At 52.0% G+C, this 19,302-nt stretch overlaps 1 protein-coding gene across 3 annotated transcripts in view; it reads left to right on the plus strand.

Annotated features, from left to right (window-relative positions):
* Positions 1-1,852: 1,852 nt before the first annotated feature.
* Positions 1,853-19,302, plus strand: part of CHRNE (cholinergic receptor nicotinic epsilon subunit) — a 74,910-nt gene continuing 57,460 nt past the window's right edge. For 2 of the 3 annotated variants that reach the window (XM_088464638.1, XM_088464641.1), the window contains exon 1: positions 14,665-14,850. In XM_088464638.1, coding sequence (XP_088320764.1) covers positions 14,808-14,850 — 43 coding nt within the window. In that variant the 5' untranslated portion in view covers positions 14,665-14,807. Of the gene's footprint in view, positions 1,892-14,664; positions 14,851-19,302 lie in introns of those variants that run through there. The other variant, XM_088464639.1, reaches the window with a different exon arrangement.

Raw genomic sequence — 19,302 nt, forward strand, 5'->3', positions numbered from 1 at the left:
TCGCGCTGAGTTGCACAGAGCACAGGCAAAAAGGCGCTGCTGACATTCGGGACACCCTATCAGATACGGGACGGCAAAGTGATGGCGGTTCCTGGCCGGTGACTGGGAGGTGGCCTGAGGTGAACGCAATTCCATCTCATGGGCGTGCGATGGGAGTGTCGCAGTCACAGAGGCCATCGTTGGATGGAGACAGACCCAACGTGTCAAGATGGAGGCGAACAGCCGGGGATCATCATATGAGGCATGAAATCAGTATATTCATTCCCTGCCCGGGATGCTCCTGCTACCAAACATGGCTACATTTACAGTTACCACACCCTGCCGCCACTGACGCTTGGACTGGCAGAGCGGAGGCATTCCCGTCACTGCACCGCGCGGGTGAAGAAGCAGGTGGCGCATCCGATTTGATTCAAATGTATATTTAAAAGATCTGAAACCGTCCACTGGGGTTCTGCCAAGGCATGCTCAGACTTGTAGTTCCACAACATCTGGAATGCTACACACACCTACCCCTGGTATCAGATTGGTTCAGTCACCTGTGCTCCAGTAATCCATATATCCTGCCCTGCTGCTGCTGGTGCCATCTGAACATCACCGCTACACGTGATCGCACCCAGCATGAAAATGTCATTGTCTGTCTTTGCCCCCCAGGTACCTGATCTTTGTGATGCTGGTGCCAGCGTCATCGTTCTTAACATTACTCTGCGGGCTCTGAACACCCACAACCTCACTGCCAGCGTCAAACGCGCGAGACACCCTCACCCACAGACTGGCATTGCTGTGTGACTTACTGTGCATGGGTACTCACCAGTTACATACAGGTCCCCGGGCCACACACAATGTGATTACAGTCCGTGCACCGGCAAGAACCTTCTACGGAGCTGGAAGTGGTCACTGAGGGGATGATATGCCGGCTGTCGGGATGCCTCCTGTCAGAATACCGACAGTGTCATCCCGATGGTTGGTATCCCGACAGAGGTCAGGTCAGTATGCTTACCCTCCCCCCTCTAACCCTCCCTTCTGGTAGCCTAACCCTAACCCTCCCCACCCCGCGCCCTAACCCTCCCCGTTAGTTCCTGAACCTAAGTCCCCCTCCTTCGTGCCTAAACCTAACCCTCCCCCCTTAGTGCCTAAACCTACCTCCCCCCCAGTGGTGCCTGACCCTAAACCTCCCCCCTAGGGGTGCCTAACCCTAACCCCCCCCCCAAAACCTAACGATAACCCTGCTAACTGCCCTAACCCTCCCCCCACGGCTAAGAGGGTGGGCGCCCCGGACTTACCTCGTTCAAGCATCGTTCTGGCATCCGTCCAGATTACTCCTGACCACTAAAATAGATTTTTACCCGATCCCATGTACAAGCCGCGCATGCGTACACCGGATGTCCACAGCTGAATGGATATAATCGACCATGGGCCGGGTCATCAGAAACCAACGTGCCATGGAGGCAACCTTTGCTATCCTTGAGATGAATGGAAAAACCATTTCCATCAAATCGGTAACATTGATGGTTGGCAACCAACGGTTTCCGATCGACCTCCCTACCGTACAGCCACAGAGTAGAATATAGGCGTACCGGCACTACCTCAGGTGCAGGGAATGATCTCTGCGTAATGCTCCTACATGAGCCATTCTGGCTATAGATGCTATGTTTTATTTGCTACTATCTACTCATATATATATATATATATATCTCTCAGATGCTTCTGGTGGTGTTATCAAGGTACCTGCACCTGGAGGTAGAGGAGACCCCCCCCCAAGAGAGGGGGAGGAGCTCCCTGGGCATCATGCTGAAGGCGGTGGAGTATGTACCAAAGAAGCCACGGAGTGAGTTGATGTTTGAAAGGCAGAGAGACCGGCATGGGATGAACAGAGGCCCCCGTGGCCACAGAGGTGAGGAGCGTGAGTTAAAGAAATGAGTGGTGTGACACTGAACAAACATGTAATTGGAACAACTACTCCTAACCCTCCCTTCTCGCAGACCCAAACCTAAGCTCCCGCCACCCCCACGCAGCCTAACTCTAACCCTCTCCCTAACCCCAATACTTACTGTTGGTATGCCAGCGGCCGGGATGCTGGCACCAGGATTCTGACAAATCATGCCCAATGTCTGTTATACAGATTCTGACTTGGGAAGGCAATGGTGCCTCCAAAATTATGGGGTTAGTGGATTGAAATAGTACACCTGTTTAGTACCTTAGGTTGAGATCCCTCCTGGAATAATGAAGACATAAAGTTCTCCACCATCTTATTTCTCATATGCCCCTTTACCCCACCTTTTCGCTCAAATATCCCCCTGCTCATCAGCTTTTCCCTCTGTTCACAAACTTTTCCCTACTAGTCTGCTCACCAGCTTTTCTCCCATAGCCCCTCTGTTCACCAACTTTTCCCTCCTACTCTGCTCACCAGCTTTTCCTTCACATTATTTTTTTGATACTGTAGCACACACATGTTCTACAGCGCTTTACTGAGAATACTTGGTCACTCACATCAATCCATGCCCTAGTGGAGTTTACAATCTACATTCCGTACCACATGGACACACATACACACTGAGGTTCATTTATTTGTCAGAAACCAATTAACCTACCAGTATCTTTGGGGGATTGTGGTATGTAACCAGAGCACCTGGAGGAAACCTGCGTAAATATGTGGTGAGCGTGCAAACCCCACACAGATAGAGTTGGTGGGAATTAAACCCAAGACCTCAATGCTGTGAGGCATCAAAATAATTATTGCACTGGCATGCTGCCCACTCACATGCCCCTCTGTCCACCAAATTGTCCTTACATGTCCTTCTGCCCACCAGCTCTCCCTCACATGCTCCTCTGCCCACCGGCCTTTCCCTCACATGCTCCTCTGCCCACTGGCCCTTCCCTCACATGCTCCTCTGCCCACCGGCCTTTCCCTCACGTGCTCCTCTGCCCACCGGCCTTTCCCTCACATGCTCCTCTGCCCACCGGCCTTTCCCTCACATGCTCCTCTGCCCACCGGCTTTTCCCTCACATGCTCCTCTGCCCACCGGCCTATCCCTCACATGCTCCTCTGCCCATCGCCCTTTCCCTCACATGCTCCTCTGCCCACCGCCCTTTCCCTCACATGCTCCTCTGCCCACCGGCCTTTCACTTACATGCTCCTCTGCCCACCGCCCTTTCCCTCACATGCTCCTCTGCCCACCGCCCTTTCCCTCACATGCTCCTCTGCCCACCGGCTTTTCCCTCACATGCTCCTCTGCCCACCGGCCTTTCCCTCACATGCTCCTCTGCCCACCGGCCTTTCCCTCACATGCTCCTCTGCCCACCGGCCTTTCCCTCACATGCTCCTCTGCCCACCGGCTTTTCCCTCACATGCTCCTCTGCCCACCGGCCTTTCCCTCATATGCTCCTCTGCCCACCGCCCTTTCACTTACATGCTCTCTGCCCAACGGCTTCTCCCTCACATGCTCCTCTGCCCACCGGCTTTTCCCTCACATGCTCCTCTGCCCACCGGCCTTTCCCTCACATGCTCCTCTGCCCACCGGCCTTTCACTTACATGCTCCTCTGCCCACCGACTTTTCCCTCACATGCTCCTCTGCCCACCGGCCTTTCCCTCACATGCTCCTCTGCCCAACGGCCTTTCCCTCACATGCTCCTCTGCCCACCGGCCTTTCCCTCACATGCTCCTCTGCCCACCGGCCTTTCCCTCACATGCTTCTCTGCCCACCGGCCTTTCCCTCACATGCTCCTCTGCCCACCGCCCTTTCCCTCACATGCTCCTCTGCCCACTGGCTTTTCCCTCACATGCTCCTCTGCCCACTGGCTTTTCCCTCATATGCTCCTCTGCCCACCGGCCTTTCCCTCACATGCTCCTCTGCCCACCGGCTTTTCCCTCACATGCTCCTCTGCCCACCGGCTTTTCCCTCACATGCTCCTCTGCCCACCGGCCTTTCACTTACATGCTCCTCTGCCCACCGACTTTTCCCTCACATGCTCCTCTGCCCACTGGCTTTTCCCTCATATGCTCCTCTGCCCACTGGCTTTTCCCTCATATGCTCCTCTGCCCACCGGCCTTTCCCTCACATGCTCCTCTGCCCACCGGCTTTTCCCTCACATGCTCCTCTGCCCACCGGCTTTTCCCTCACATGCTCCTCTGCCCACCGGCCTTTCACTTACATGCTCCTCTGCCCACCGACTTTTCCCTCACATGCTCCTCTGCCCACCGGTCTTTCCCTCACATGCTCCTCTGCCCACCGGCCCTTCCCTCACATGCTCCTCTGCCCACCGGCCCTTCCCTCACATGCTCCTCTGCCCACCGGCCTTTCCCTCACATGCTCCTCTGCCCACCGGCCCTTCCCTCACATGCTCCTCTGCCCACCGGCCCTTCCCTCACATGCTTCTCTGCCCACTGGCCTTTCACTTACAAAACAGGGTAAACAAAGTAACAGAATAACAAATATACATAATTATACTGTATGCTGCTGCATGGGGTTGCGGTTAACTTACCTACAGCCGGGATGCCGGCTGCTGAAATCCCGATGCCGGAACCCCGATCAGCGTGAGAAGACCGGTGCCAAAATCCCAACATGGCTGGAGATGCCAATGCCGGAATACCGACACCTGACACCCCGTTCGTATATATAGCAGGCCGGGTAGGTGTCAGCCGCGGGCGGGGACGGATAGGTTTAGACACCCCGGGGGGACTAGGGTTAGGCTGCGGGAGGGGGAGGGTTAGTGTTAAGGCCCCCACACATTGGGGGTCATTCAGACCCACTCGCGAGCGTCAGTATGCTCGCAAGTGGCTCGATGTCCCCCACTGCGCATGCGCACAACGGAGGGAGCTCCGTCTTGCGCATGCGTGAGACCCGGTGAGCGAAGGACTTTCCTTCGCTCGGAGTGTCTCACCAAAGGGGGCGTGCTGTTGATGGTGACTAACAGCACGCCCCCTTTGGTGGGCGTGCCGGGGGCGTGCCTGCCAGACGGAGGCGTTCCCAAGGGAACGCCTACCGTCTGAAGCCGGCCCCACTGACATCACTAGTGATGTCAGTGGGAGTGATTTTGGCACTGATAGAGCCAAAATCACTCCTGGCCATGCGGTTGGGAAACCCAACTGTAGGCTTTCACACGCAGTTCCGATGGTTGCGATGGTCAAGACCATCGCGACCATCTTTTTGCACGCTCGTATATGCTGTGGGTGGTGACCCACAGCTATACAAGCGTCCAGGAGGATGCTCCATTTTAATGGAGGTGGGCCCTGATTCAGAGCGTGCGCTCTGGTCAGAGCGTCCGGCTCTGAATCAGGGCCATAGTGCGATTTTTGAAATGATTTGGCCGTTTTCAATGACAAATCATTTAAAAAGTGCTGTGTGTGTGGCCATGATGACGATGCACGCTCCCGCTGACGCTGATCGTGGTCGCTGATCAATTGAATCTGCAGAAAGGTATCGACCTATCACGATTTGGCACACATAATTTCATGTCTATGCACGGTGAACGATGCGATGGACGATTTGTCGTCACTGATCCTGGCCAATCCCCTCCACTATTTTAAAAATGTTTCAGCAGGTGCATCGCGAGGTTGTTTGCTGCCAAACGATATATCGTTAACAATTTGAGGTCGTTAACGATCCATCTATATTGTTTGTACAATCGTTCCATGTGTAGGCACAATATTGTTCGTTCATGATTTCAAGGGAAATCCCAAACGACATCGGATCATTTGCAAATCGCACCGTGTGTGGGGGCTGTAAGGCTCCAGACAGGGGAGGTTAGGGTTAGGAACTAAGGGGGGAGGGTTAGGTTTAGGCACCACTGGGGGGAGGTTAGAGTTAGGCACTAAGGGGGTCGGGTTAGGTTTAGGCACTTACCGGGAGGGTAAGCGTGCGAGGTAGGGAGGGTTAGTATTAGGGTGCAGGAACGGAGGGTTAGGCGGTGAATAGAGCAGGGGAACACTACTTACCGTTCCCAACGGGGTTGTAGGCATCAGGATGCCGCTGTCAGTCTATTATCTTACCCAACGTGCTGCATGCATCCTGGGTGGTTGGCTCTGGGTAGTCTGGGAGAGCTTGGCAGGTCATAGGGCAAAACCACTGGGTAGAACAAAGGAAATGATAGTAGTAGCTGGGCATTATAGACCCTTTCTGAAGTTAACCCTTAGTAGTTTCTATCTAGAGAAAATAGTCAGGCAAAGTTATTAGCCAGCAATTCTGACTGGTGAGAGGGGACACCAAGCGGGATTAGTATGGCATGTCATCAGTGCATGTTCAGTCATGCCCAGCAGTCAGGTTGAGCTATAGATATTATAACTGATAATACTGGGCCAATCCTAGGTTTTTTTTTATTTCAATTTTTCTAAATAATTTTTTAAATAATATTTTTTTATTTTAAGCCAACTTTATTTTTATTTTTTTTAACATTTTTATAGCAATTGGATCTGGAAGCCGGAGTCCGGGCCTCCAGTCCTAGTGCACATGCAAGAGGCTATATGCCGGCACACACGTGCTCTCCGTGACAGCCGGTATAATAACATGTTCCTTTCTAATCCCAGTTGACGGATTTGACGACAACGTTATATCAGAATTTGTCCCAGTGCTCCCCAGTAATAAAGAACTGTATGGACGCCAGGGGCATAACCTCCTATTGCCCAGAATGGCACTCACCAGGTGTGCCGGCCAGTGGGGAAGCACCGGTGCTGCCTGGCAGTTCCACCCACGGCCAGTTCTGTCTGCAGGGCCATAACTAATTGTGGGCGACTTGTGCTGCCGCACTGAGCACAGGGCTCGGTGGGCGCCACATGGCCGGAACCCACTGTTCTTCGTCCGCAAGCTATATTTCCAGGCGCCCTCCGCGATGTTATGCTAGCCGCCTGCCTGGCTCCTCACCGCTGATCTCCAGGCTCCTTTGTAGTAGGGAGCAACTAAGCAGCACAGCCCCTTGGGATTTGTAGTTACTGAGGCTGTCATGCTTCATGCTTCCAGAGGTCCCTCCAATATCACCATCTCCATCCTCGTCACCATTGGTGACCACGTAGACTATGAAGAAGCATCAAGCACAGTTTAAAGCATTCACAACTACGACCTCTTACGTATTGCAGTTGCTCAAAATATACTAAAGCCTTCCAAAGTTTAGCCGAGCATAGTGACGCCCGCTGCTGCCTTCCAGGGCCACCATCGGGAGGGGAAGGGGGGGTGGCTGCCGGAACTCTAGTCCCGGACACTCAGAGTCAGGTGGGGGAACCCGCCTGTTCCTACCACCCACTGTGCAACAATCAGAGGAGGGTGGCCTGTCTGCTCCTACCACCCACCTGCTCACCCACCCAGACGCTCGCTAGATAATAGCTACTACCACCTTCCCCCAGCTCCTACTGCTGTGACCTGGCAGCCCGGCAATAAAGTTTTTTATGTGCAAGCTGGTGTGCGCGTGACGCCATGCCGCTGAAAGGGAGAGGTGCCGCGGCGTGTGAGCCAGAAGAGCAGAATGTGAGTGTCATGTCATGTGGGGGCTGGCTGGCAGGTGGAAACAGAAGGTGGCTGGAAGGTGGAGACAGAAGGGGGACTGGCTGGAAAACTCAGAATGGGGACTGGCTGGCAAAGACAGAAGGGGGGCTGGCAGAGACAGAAGGGGAGCTAGCTGGCAGAGACAGAAGGGGGCTGGCAGACAGAGACAGAAGGGGAGCTAGCTGGCAAACTCAGAAGGGGGCTGGCAAAGACAGAAGGGGGGCTGGCAGAGACAGAAGGGGAGCTAGCTGGCAGAGACAGAAGGGGGCTGGCAGGCAAAGACAGAAGGGGAGCTAGCTGGCAGAGACAGAAGGGGAGCTAGCTGGCAGAGACAGAAGGGGAGCTAGCTGGCAGAGACAGAAGGGGGCTGGCAGGCAAAGACAGAAGGGGAGCTAGCTGGCAGAGACAGAAGGGGAGCTAGCTGGCAGAGACAGAAAGGGGCTGGCAGGCAGAGACAGAATGAGAGCTGGCAGATACAGAAGGGGGCTGGCAGGCAAAGACAGAAGGGGAGCTAGCTGGCAGAGACAGAAGGGGGGCTGGCAGGCAGAGACAGAATGAGAGCTGGCAGAGACAGAAGGGGGACTGGCTGGCAAACTCAGAATGGGGACTGGCTGGCAAAGACAGAAGGGGCTGACAGAGACAGAAGGGGAGCTAGCTGGCAGAGACAGAAGGGGAGCTAGCTGGCAGAGACAGAAGGGGGCTGGCAGGCAAAGACAGAAGGGGAGCTAGCTGGCAGAGACAGAAGGGGGCTGGCAGGCAGAGACAGAATGAGAGCTGGCAGAGACAGAAGGGGGCTGGCAGGTAGAGACAGAAGGGGAGCTGGCAGAGACAGAAGGAGGCTGGCAGGCAGAGACATAATGAGAGCTGGCAGAGACAGAAGGGGGCTGGCAGGCAGACAGAAGGGGAGCTGGCAGAGACAAGGGGGCTGGCAGGCAGAGACAGAATGAGAGCTGGCAGAGACAGAAGGGGGCTGGCAGGCAACGACAGAAGGGGAGCTAGCTGGCAGAGACAGAAGGGGGCTGGCAGACAGAGACAAAAGGGGAGCTAGCTGGCAGAGACAGAAGGGGAGCTAGCTGGCAGAGACAGAAGGGGGCTGGCAGGCAGAGACAGAATGAGAGCTGGCAGAGACAGAAGGGGGCTGGCAGGCAGAGACAGAAGGGGAGCTGGCAGAGACAGAAGGGGGCTGGCAGGCAGAGACAGAATAAGAGCTGGCAGAGACAGAAGGGGGCTGGCAAGCAGAGACAGAAGGGGAGCTGGCAGAGACAGAAGGGGGCTGGCAGGCAGAGACAGAAGGGGAGCTAGCTGGCAGAGACAGAAGGGAGCTGGCAGGCAGAAACAGAATGGTAGCTGGCAGGCAGAGACAGAAGGGGGCTGGCAGGCAGAGACAGAAGGGTGCTGACAGGCAGAGACAGAATGGTAGCTTGCTGGCAGAGACAGAAGGGTTCTCTAACACTTTGAAAGAACGAGCGGGCTCGTGATTGCTGAACGGCTGAGCCAATTCCGGGAGTTCATACATAGATATCACCAGCCGCCGCCAGAACTAGAACACCTGTGGGAGCAAGGTCCGGGACCTGTATGCATAACTGACGGATCAGTATACCATAGCCGGCCGGCGGTAATGTATTACTACTGAGACTAAAATATATCAATTAGTCTCCATTATCCTCCCTTTTCTGTGCGCAAAGACAGTGCTGTTTTAAATAGGACTGTGAGTCCTTACGAGTGAACTCGTGCATAAGTGACTTTCTACAACGCACCATACAAGTGTTCTTCTTTACCCCGGTATCTACTGGCATATCAGCACTAAAAGTTTATTACTAAGTGTTACAGTTTGTGATTCCGCACCTAACACAAACGGGGACCACTCTTGGTCACATGGAGCAAGAACCATGCTAGACCTATAACCTGTATGTGTGAAGGATCATTCACACTATTGATTATGCCTTTGGAGGCTGATACTGATTGTGGAATTACAACATAACAGTGCTGCATTTAACACAGGACAACAGAGGCACCTTCTGCAGGGGTGTATCTGTTGCGACCTTTGTATAACCATCATAGAACCAGCTTATGTAATTTTATTTTGTTTTGTGTGTGTTTTTTACATATTTTTATTCATTCCTTGTCTTTTTATGTCATACAATAAATTGTTTATATAGCGCTCCTTGTCTGGATTCAGTCATAAGCTTTAGAATATAATTTAGATTATTGATATATATCCATTTAGTGACGCTTATCCAGATTTATATTTTTTTGTTTAGAGACAGAAGGGGGCTGGCTGGCAGAGACAGAAGGGGAGCTTGCTGGCAGAGACAGAAGGGGGCTGGCAGGCAGAGACAGAAGGGGAGCTGGCAGAGACAGAAGGGGGGCTGGCAGGCAGAGACAGAAGGGGAGCTAGCTGGCAGAGACAGAAGGGGGCTGGCAGGCAGAGACAGAAGGGGAGCTAGCTGGCAGAGACAGAAGGGGAGCTAGCTGGCAGAGACAGAAGGGGAGCTAGCTGGCAGAGACAGAAGGGGAGCTAGCTGGCAGAGACAGAAGAGGAGCTTGCTGGCAGAGACAGAAGGGGGTTGGCAGAGACAGAAGGGGAGCTTGCTGGCAGAGACAGAAAGGGAGCTTTCTGGCAGAGACAGAAGGCGGCTGGCTGGTACTGGAGAGACAGAGAGGAGCTGGCAGAGACAGAAGGGGAGCTAGCTGGCAGAGACAGAAGGGGGCTGGCTGGTACTGGAGAGACAGAAGGGGAGCTTGCAGGCAGAGACAGAATGGGGCTGGCTGGTACTGGAGAGACAGAAGGGATGCTAGCAGAGATAGAAGGGGAGCTAGCTGGCAGAGACAGAAGGGGTCTGGCTGGTACTGGAGAGACAGAAGGGGAGCTTGCAGGCAGAGACAGAAGGGGGCTGGCAGGCAGAGATAGAAGAGGAGCTTGCAGGCAGAGACAGAAGGGCTGGCAGGCAGAGACAGAAGGGGGCTGGCAGGCAGAGACAGAAGGGGGTTGGCTGGTACTGGAGAGACAGAATGGGGCTGGAGGGCAGAGACAGAAGGGGGCTGGCTGGTGCTGGAGAGACAGAAGGGGGCTGGCAGGCAGAGACAGAAGGGGGCTGGCTGGTACTGGAGAGACAGAAGGGGTTCTGGCTGGTGCTGGAGAGACAGAAGGGGCTGAAGTTACAAAAACACCAGGCAGGGGGGCTGCCTGTTTTGTCAGTTCCGGGCCCCACAATTTCTTATGGCAGCCCTTCTGCCTTCTCATAGCCATCCAATGATGTGCAAACATTGGTACCATCGACACAGACCAGGCAGTCATGCAGCATGTAAGTCAGGTCTGACCGGCCATAAACGCTGCGGCTCTCCTGACACACCGAGAGCTCTCACGCTGCGCAGGTGATCACATCGGCTAAACTATGCACTCCCATGAAATGGTGTTTAAACGGTCAGACACGCCTGCGGTTTTCTAACCAACCCCCCCCCACATTACCTCCCCCAAATGCTAACTGCCTGTCACTCACTTTGCGAGTGGTTCCTCTGTACGAGCATAATCGCAATGCAATCGCTGTGCGCATTTGCAAGCAATCAATATTTTTCTGAGAAAACTCTGTCAGGCCCTCAGTTCCACTAATGAGGAAACAAAATACTGTACATGTTAAAAAACAGCCAAAATACAGTATATGTAGAAACTTGTAACAATGTAACAATTATTATTATTATTATAGGGTTGTGGTTTTTAAAAAAAAAAAACTTTATTCATAAAAACAAAAAAATCTATTTGTTATTTAAGAAGAAAACATGTAATGATGATGAGGACTAGAGAACCGGTATTGTAACAAGTACCTAAAAATACTAACACCACAGCACTACGAGTATCCGTACCGATGATACTGCCAGGCAAATATAGAGACGGACAAACTCTGGGGGTGCCTACACACTTAGCGATATTTCACATGATTTGCCCGATTCCGACGCATCATAACGACAAATCGTGTAAAATATGCCCAAATCGTGAGTGTCCACTCACGATGCCGACGCGCGTCCCCGCAGGTCGTACATCGCATCGTCAGATCTGCCGTGCTGTAGGGCAGATTTGCCAATCTGGGACACGATGCACTGGAAAAAGTTAAGGATACACGATGGATCGTTTGTCACATTTTTTACAGGTTAACAAAAACGGGAATTTTCGGGAAATATTCTAGGGACCCCCCTAAAAATGTCTAGACATGGGGGATCACTATGGGTAACCCCATTTTTAACTCCTGAAGGAAGTCGGGGTTTCTAATAGCCGCGGCAAGTGCATAAATGCGACTTTGAAGAAAGTGGTGCTGAAGAGCATTTAGAAATTTTTTTTGCGAAAAATAACTATGCCCAGCAAATTTGGGGTACTTGAAAATGGGGGTCAGCATATTTTAAAGTTGCAAAAGAGACTTGAAAAAATCGTGAAAAACCCACTTGTGCAAGGAGCTGCAATGAGAAAAACACCTGGGGCATACTTGGGGACCCCCCCAGAGTCAAGTTCGCTATTTTTTAACTTTGTTCCCCAACATTTTTTTTTTTGGCCCCCAAATTCAAAGTGCTTTTTTTGGGGTGTCCCGATTTTTTTTTATTTTTTTTTGACACAGATCGTTTCAAGGGGTCATTCTGAAGGGTGCAGGCTATTTTTTTTAAACCCCAATTCTGCACTTTTTTTCGCCACCTATTCAGTGGTGAAAAGTTATCCCCGTTTTTTATCAAAGACTTTTCAAAACTGCGATAAGTCTCTGAAATTGAATACGGTGTAAAAGTAAAACCTGCGATAATGACGTCATACCTCCGATATTAACGCAAAAACTGACTTATTGCTCCCATATTGAATACCTCTGTAAATCGTGTGCAGGACTGCCGGGGAGCTGCCGGGGGAGAGTTCAAGGGAAATCGTGCACGATGTCAGATCGGGAGCACATCGCCATGTGTGTAATGAAATGCAAAATATAGCAAATGCCCAGGGGCCCATGTAGAGTTGGACGCACTTTATTCCAAATACATAGGCGTAAGTTGTGTCCATTAAAATTCACAATTTGCACAACTGCAGGGATCTCACGTAACGTTTTTCAGAAGATCCGCTAATAGCGCGAGATCTGTTTTCAGTGTAGCAGGCGCGACGTATCGGCTCTATGTATTACAGTGAGGGTTCCCCATGGAAAAATCCCGCTTATAAATAGAAGTGATACACGGCTAGTTACTCATTGGTGTAAGAGCCGGTCCTCTATGCCTGTTGACGTTTTTTTATGTTTAACCCACGTATGCCTACGCGGACCGAAGATGGCGCCATCACCCACCACCGCAGGAATTGCGCACGCCATATACTGCTGTATGAGGGGCGTGTGGGGTGTGATTATTATTATTCTCTAAAATGTTTTTAAATTGTGTTTTTTTTTTCCTGAACTTTTACAAGTTGCTCTACAGGTCCCAGCGGTCACTGGATACCAGGGCATGCTGGATCTTGTAGTTCCACCGGCATACAAAAAAAAAATCATTAAATCAGCCAAGGAATGCTGAGATCAGTGGTGCACCATGTAAAAATGCTTACATTTATCATTTAATTTGCCATGGGCCCCGCCATGCAGCATTGTGCTTAGTAACACTGCTTATTATCACGCAAAACCACGCAAATGTCTGGCCGGAGGGATAGTTACATTAGGGCACATCTCTCTATGGGGTCTATTTAGTAAGCTATTTTAGGAGATAAAGTGAATGGTGATAAGGTGCCAGCCAATCAGCTCCTAACTGCCATCTCACAGGCTGTGTTTGAAAAATGGCAGTTAGGAGCTGATTGGCTGGTACCTAATCTCCAGGGCCGGCGAAATTGGGGGCGTGGCCTCATTACCATAGGCCACACCACCTACGTGACGTTATTTGGAGGTGTGCCCGCATGGCACGCCTCCAAATAATGTCAGGCTGGGGGTAAAGCCCAGCCCTCCGTCACTGGCTGGGCTTCCCCCAGCCCTCTCCCATTTGTGAATGGATGCCGTGCGCATACGCGCTGCATCCTTTCACACTCCGGGGGTCTGGCACCCTCCTGATTTCACCACCCGCGGGCCACTTCGGCCCACGGGTGGAACAGCGGGACAGTACTGTACCCCTGAAATCAGGATGTTGGGGAGGGGTGCGCCCTCTATGGGTGGCGTCCCTGTTCAACCGCACTGGTCGAACACCCCAAGAGCCGGCCCTGCTTATCTCTTTTCACTTTATCTCCTAACAAAGCTTAGTAAATAGACCCCTGTGTTTTGTTTATCTCCCCTACGCTATGTAATGTATAGAATATAAGAGAGGCTTTATGTTTAAAAAACAAACAAAAAACTTTTAACAGCTGCGACATAAACATTGTATTATAGAATGTATGGGTACTTTCCATCTAGACCCTGTAGTAGTTTATAACGGACCCTTGACAATGGGCGAGCGGGCGCGGTGCCCCTTACCAGCACTTTTATCCCTGTATTACCTCCTCCATTTTGTGCGTTGCTTTGAATACTCCTCTACGGTCTGTGCAGCCTTCCCAAGGCCTGGCTGCCCCCATTCCTGTGCTATGAAGGGATGACCTCCTGTCCTCAGCCCTGCTGGGGTAATGTGGGCTTATTTATCTGTTTCATTGGGGGCAGTATAGAACTGTATAAGCCCATTATATCATCTGTACTGTAACTCTATAGGTGCAGCCCATATGGAAAAAGTGACACGCTGACCCCTGATAGGGCTCGGGGGGGGGTAGGGAAGCAGCCCCTGTGCCAGAAATGTTCCCTGACTGTAACCCACACTCTCTACGCGGCATTAGTTACTCCCATTACTTGCTCTCTGTTATTATTTTTGTTTCATGCACACAGGGGTGTAATAGTCCTGGCTGTACGTCATGTGCAGTTGTGCCCCCCCACCCACCTTCCCCCCCTGGTCACACCATGACAGCTGATGGCAGAGCTGGTTCCTGGGGGCTGTAGGAAAACACTGCGGGTTCCGCTCACATCTCAAGATTTCCGTCCCTTCACCCATCTAGGGAAGAGTCCAGCTCGGGAGAACCTGTACAACCCCCCACTCCCCGGCCCGAGGCCCTGACCGGGTTAATGGAGAGTCTTTTCGTTGGCAATAATTGGGACAGCTGTCTGTGATCCTTTTTTTTTTAGGGGGGGGGGGGGGAGTGTGTGTGTGTGTGTGTGCATGTGGGGAGGGGGGTGACCACGCAGAGGGGACGGGACGGGATCCAGAAGACGATATTCTTCTCCGTTCGGAAATATCATATCCTCCTGTCTTTAAATAACTCCATCCTCACACGCCGGCTCTAACATTTCATCCTCCAGAACGGACTGTGCCATGAGCTGGGACTAACCATGGGCTGGGACCTGCTGTTACTGCTGCTCCCCCTCCTGAGCTGTGAGTCTGCCACACACATAGAATATATAGTGCCTGTGTCTGTGCATTGTACACGTGATAGGTCACCTGCATGGGGGGGGGGGTGTGTGTGTGATGGTGCCCACCTGTCTGCTCAGGGTACAACAAAGTGCAAAATACAAGGAGGCTGCCTGCTATAGTCACTCTGTTCACTGTGCCATAGTCACTGAGATATGCTGCTGGGCAAACAGTCCTATAGAGGACCTACAGACAGATATCTGCTATGCACTAAGCCTTGGAGAGTGATACAGTGGAGGGAGATAAAGTACCAGCCAATCAGCTCCTAACTGCCATGTTGCAGGCTGTGTTTCAAAAATGACAGTTAGCAGCTGATCGGTTGGTAGTTTATCTCCCCTTTATCACCCTCCTAGCCTTAGTACATGTACAAGTTTTGCATCATCGTACTCTGGGCCTGATTCAGACCTGCTCGCAAGCGCATTGCGCTCGCAAGCGGGACGATGGTGGCCCAGTGCGCAAAAAGCACTCGCTCCGGGACTCACTACAAAAGGGGAGGCTGTCGATGTTGATCGACAGCTCGCCCCGTTTTGTAGGCGTGGCCAGCGGGGGGTGGCTTCACAAACTGACGCGTTTCGAAGCGAATGCCTGCCGTTTGTGGGCGGCCCCACTGACATCACCAGTGATGTCAGTGAGAGAGCTTCCTGCTCTATTAGAGCCAGAAGCTCTCTGGGGCTTGCGGCCACGAGACCCTACCACAAGGGTCTCGTTGCAAGCCCGATGGTCGAGATGGTCTTGACCATCGCGACCATCATCCTGGCCGCTTGCAATAGCTGTGGGTGGTCATCCACAGCTATGCGAGCGGCCAGGAGGCTGCAACTAAAAAAAAACAGCGCCCGCCCTGATTCAGAGCGAGCGCTCGGTTTTTGTGAGCGCCTCTGAATCAGGGCCTCTGCCCTGGGACAAACAAGACACTTTCTGCCTTTGGTGGGAACAAATATTCCGCAACCCACCATTATATTAGGGCTCAGGCGGGTGCTGCCGTGGCTTAAATGTGTTTCCAGTGCATGTAAAATGCATGAAATCTTATATATGACACTAGAAACCTTTGTGTATAGGAACTAATCAGATGTTTACATTGAGTTGAAATCAATGTGAAAGTCCTGCCGTTATTGATGCCGCTATGCATATTAATAGTACTGGCTACAGGTGGCCATTGTTTGGGGTGGTTTGCGGTGAATCCCGTCATTGCGGCCCTGGGTGTCGCGGCTGCAATGGTGGGTGGTGCGGGAAGCATGGTGGCACAATCGTGGCCAAGCCCCCCCCCCTCTACACAATGCTGAGATTTATGGCATTGTAAAGCAGGAGGTGTGGATACGATGATGTGATTCAGCGCAAATTGTATAATCGCCACCCCCCTCCTCAAACCGCCCACTTTAACTCATTAAGTGGGCGGCTGCCGGGAGGGTAGGAAGGATTTAAGTTGATGTAATGGCTTTTATGAGGTGCTGTCTAGTAAGATGCGTATCGGCCTGATAATAGCAATTAGTGTCCAGTATTAGAGGGAAACACTTTATGGTCGTACTCTGTGCTTTTTTGTTTCTTGACACTCGTGGACCTGATTCAGAGATCCGCACTAAGAGCACGCGATGGCGATGGTCACGTAGTTCAGCGATTACTCACTACTGCGCATGCGCACAATATTCTGACAAGGTGAGGCCTGCGTTACCCTGTGTGCATGCGGAAATGCGATGGTATAAATAATGGCGGGGGGAAAACCCTCGGGCGTTCCTGGGCGGCGACTGGGAGGAGACCTGAAGTGAAGGCAGAAAAAAAATTCTGTCATGTTACGGGAATGTCGCGGGCGTGTCAGTGATAGCAGCTGTGTTCTCAGACGCAGAGCCCCAGCCACAGAGGCCATGTTCAAACGGAGAAGCTGGTGCATGCAATGGTGGGGTGCTTGGCAACAATCGCCGGCGGTGATACAGCCTCCAGAGATGCCGAAAGTGGGCGTTTCAGTGCTGGCACATTGAGGTGCATCTCTCTACCAGGGGCTTTGAGTCTTTATGGGGAGAATACAATTAAGGGCACAGGACACCAGCGGGTAGCAAGCACCATTTGTACGAATCGGGCATTCAGCCAGCTGGGCGAAGGGTGTGAGTTGCAGTGCTGGCACTTAAAGGCCACAGTAATGGCAAATCGCACCCTCCACTGACAATTGAATTCCCACCTTAGTCCACCACTGTAAGCCCAGAGTAACTTGTCATAAGAACCATCAAAGACATGCAGACAGGACAGGCAATACCAAGGAGTTTAATCATTTATTATTGGATGTTAATTATTTGAACGGTACGGGAAGGGTTTGGGGAGTGGCCTAACACCAGCTATAACATTAGCCACACCCCTTGGCTACTGGTCATGCGCCCTCTGGTGGTGAGGTGTGGAAACCCCACTTTCGAACTTCTGCAGTGGCCCCTGCTGGGCACAACGCAACACATTGTGACATCACACAGTGGGCCTGATTCAGAGCCGGACGCTATTTGCGGATGCTCATTCTTAAAAAGGGTCCGGATATTTAAATTGAGCGCTCGCTCTTTGCGGTGTGTTGACGCCGCTATGTCTGAGCGAGCCGCCGAAAAATGCGCTCGCTATTTTGTAAAGACGCCTCTTTGCCGTTCGCATCACACGTCATCTCCGTTATTTATTCGATTAATCGGGAACATCGAAAGGCATCTGAACTGCTCGCAGTGCTTGTGGTAGGATTTACTTCCCGCAATCACTGCGAGCAGTTCAGGCTAAAAGACAACCAAGTGACGTGGTCGATGACGCTCCTTTACTAATTATGCACTCCCATTAAACGCCGTTTTGACCGTTAAGCACGCCTGCGTTCGGATCTCCACTCCCCCGTTTTCAAGCACCTTCCCCTGTTACCACCCACAAACGCCTCATTCTGTCACTCAAATTAGCAGCCCCTCGCTGTTTTACGAGCGCACGATTTCCGACCGCAATGACTGGTTTGCGCATGCGCATTGCGAACCATACGCATGCGCAGTTGTGCGAACATCGCTCATAGCGAATGAGCGGCCGCTTACGAGCGGCTCTGAATCAGGCCCAGAGCGAGAGGGGCAATTATAACACAGTTGGCTGAGAATCGTGTCATCACACCCCCCCCACCGCCATCCATTAAACTCCCTATGGTTGATATGCGCACTATACTTTACCGACTTAACACAACTAAAACTTATCTAAGAATAAACACACGGACAACAGGAGTTGGATTTAAAATGAAAGGTCAAATTTATTTGACATCAGATTATTAATAATTAATTAATAATTAATCATTAAATTTGGGTTATCTAATTAGATAATTAGATGTTCCCAATCGAAATTAATTGTGAGCTTACAGTTAGTATGGTGGCGGACGACAAAGAACGGACACTCCCACAAAACACACGCAGACCAATCACATCACTCGTTGGTGTTCAACTCTCCAGCATAAAGCACGCCCGGATGGGCTGTGTCATTCCCGGGAAGGGACGGGTTTGGCCTATCATTGAACCAGGAGAGCGCACCCATCTAATTTGTATAACTAAGCACATTACCGATCATTCCGCCACAACACACAATACAGACAAACACACCACAAACAGGGAGGGAGGGTGGGATTTCCAGAAACAAAGAGGCTGAGCCTTTGGCTAATATACCTAATATACCAGCAAGGCCACACCCCCGAGGATCCCTATAGGTTAACACTAATGACTGACACTTAACAACAAAAGTCTTTACAGGTATACTGCTCCCACACCCTCGGGGTTTACACTGGCTCAGTCAGATCGCACCTGCCTTACGCTGTCCTTCACTAGGATGCGGGAGGGTGACCTGTACTCCCAGTAGGCTGTGCCATGGTTGTCTCTTGGACTAGGCAAGCATGCCCATATTGCATTTTGGCTCAGCCAGGCTGCAGTGCAATGTTCAGGGACAGTGATTTATGATTACCTAGTGCGGCCATACCTCCCAACATTTTAAAATGTAAAGTGTGCTAAAGGTGGCGCGGCCTCGTTGACGTGTGACGTTTTAGGGGTGTTGCCCCATTTCTCGTCATGCTGGAAGCTGTCCAGTGCCCGGGAGCTGCCTCTCACAGCATGCACATCATTCATTCACTGCTGCCCTGCTATGCACAGAGTGTGCCCCCAACCAACCGCCCGCCTGCGGGACGCTGCGGCTCACGGGTGGGGCAGCGGGACAGTGCCCGAAAATTAGGACTGTCCCACTGATATCAGGGATGGTTGGGAGGTATGGTGTGACCCCCATCTTGTGTCTCTTTCACCCCACATATTATCTCTGCCCCCCTTCCCCCTATCTCCCTCTCTCTCTCTCTCTGATCTCTGGGCCTGATTCAGAGCCGCTCGCTCTGACAGAGAGCTCGCTCTGAATCAGGGCCGGGCTGGCCGCTCACATAGCTGTGGGTGGCCATAGTGC

This window comes from Taudactylus pleione, unplaced genomic scaffold (assembly GCF_031769625.1).
Source record: "Taudactylus pleione unplaced genomic scaffold, aTauple2 ptg001724l, whole genome shotgun sequence".
NCBI classification, from domain to species: domain Eukaryota; kingdom Metazoa; phylum Chordata; class Amphibia; order Anura; family Myobatrachidae; genus Taudactylus; species Taudactylus pleione.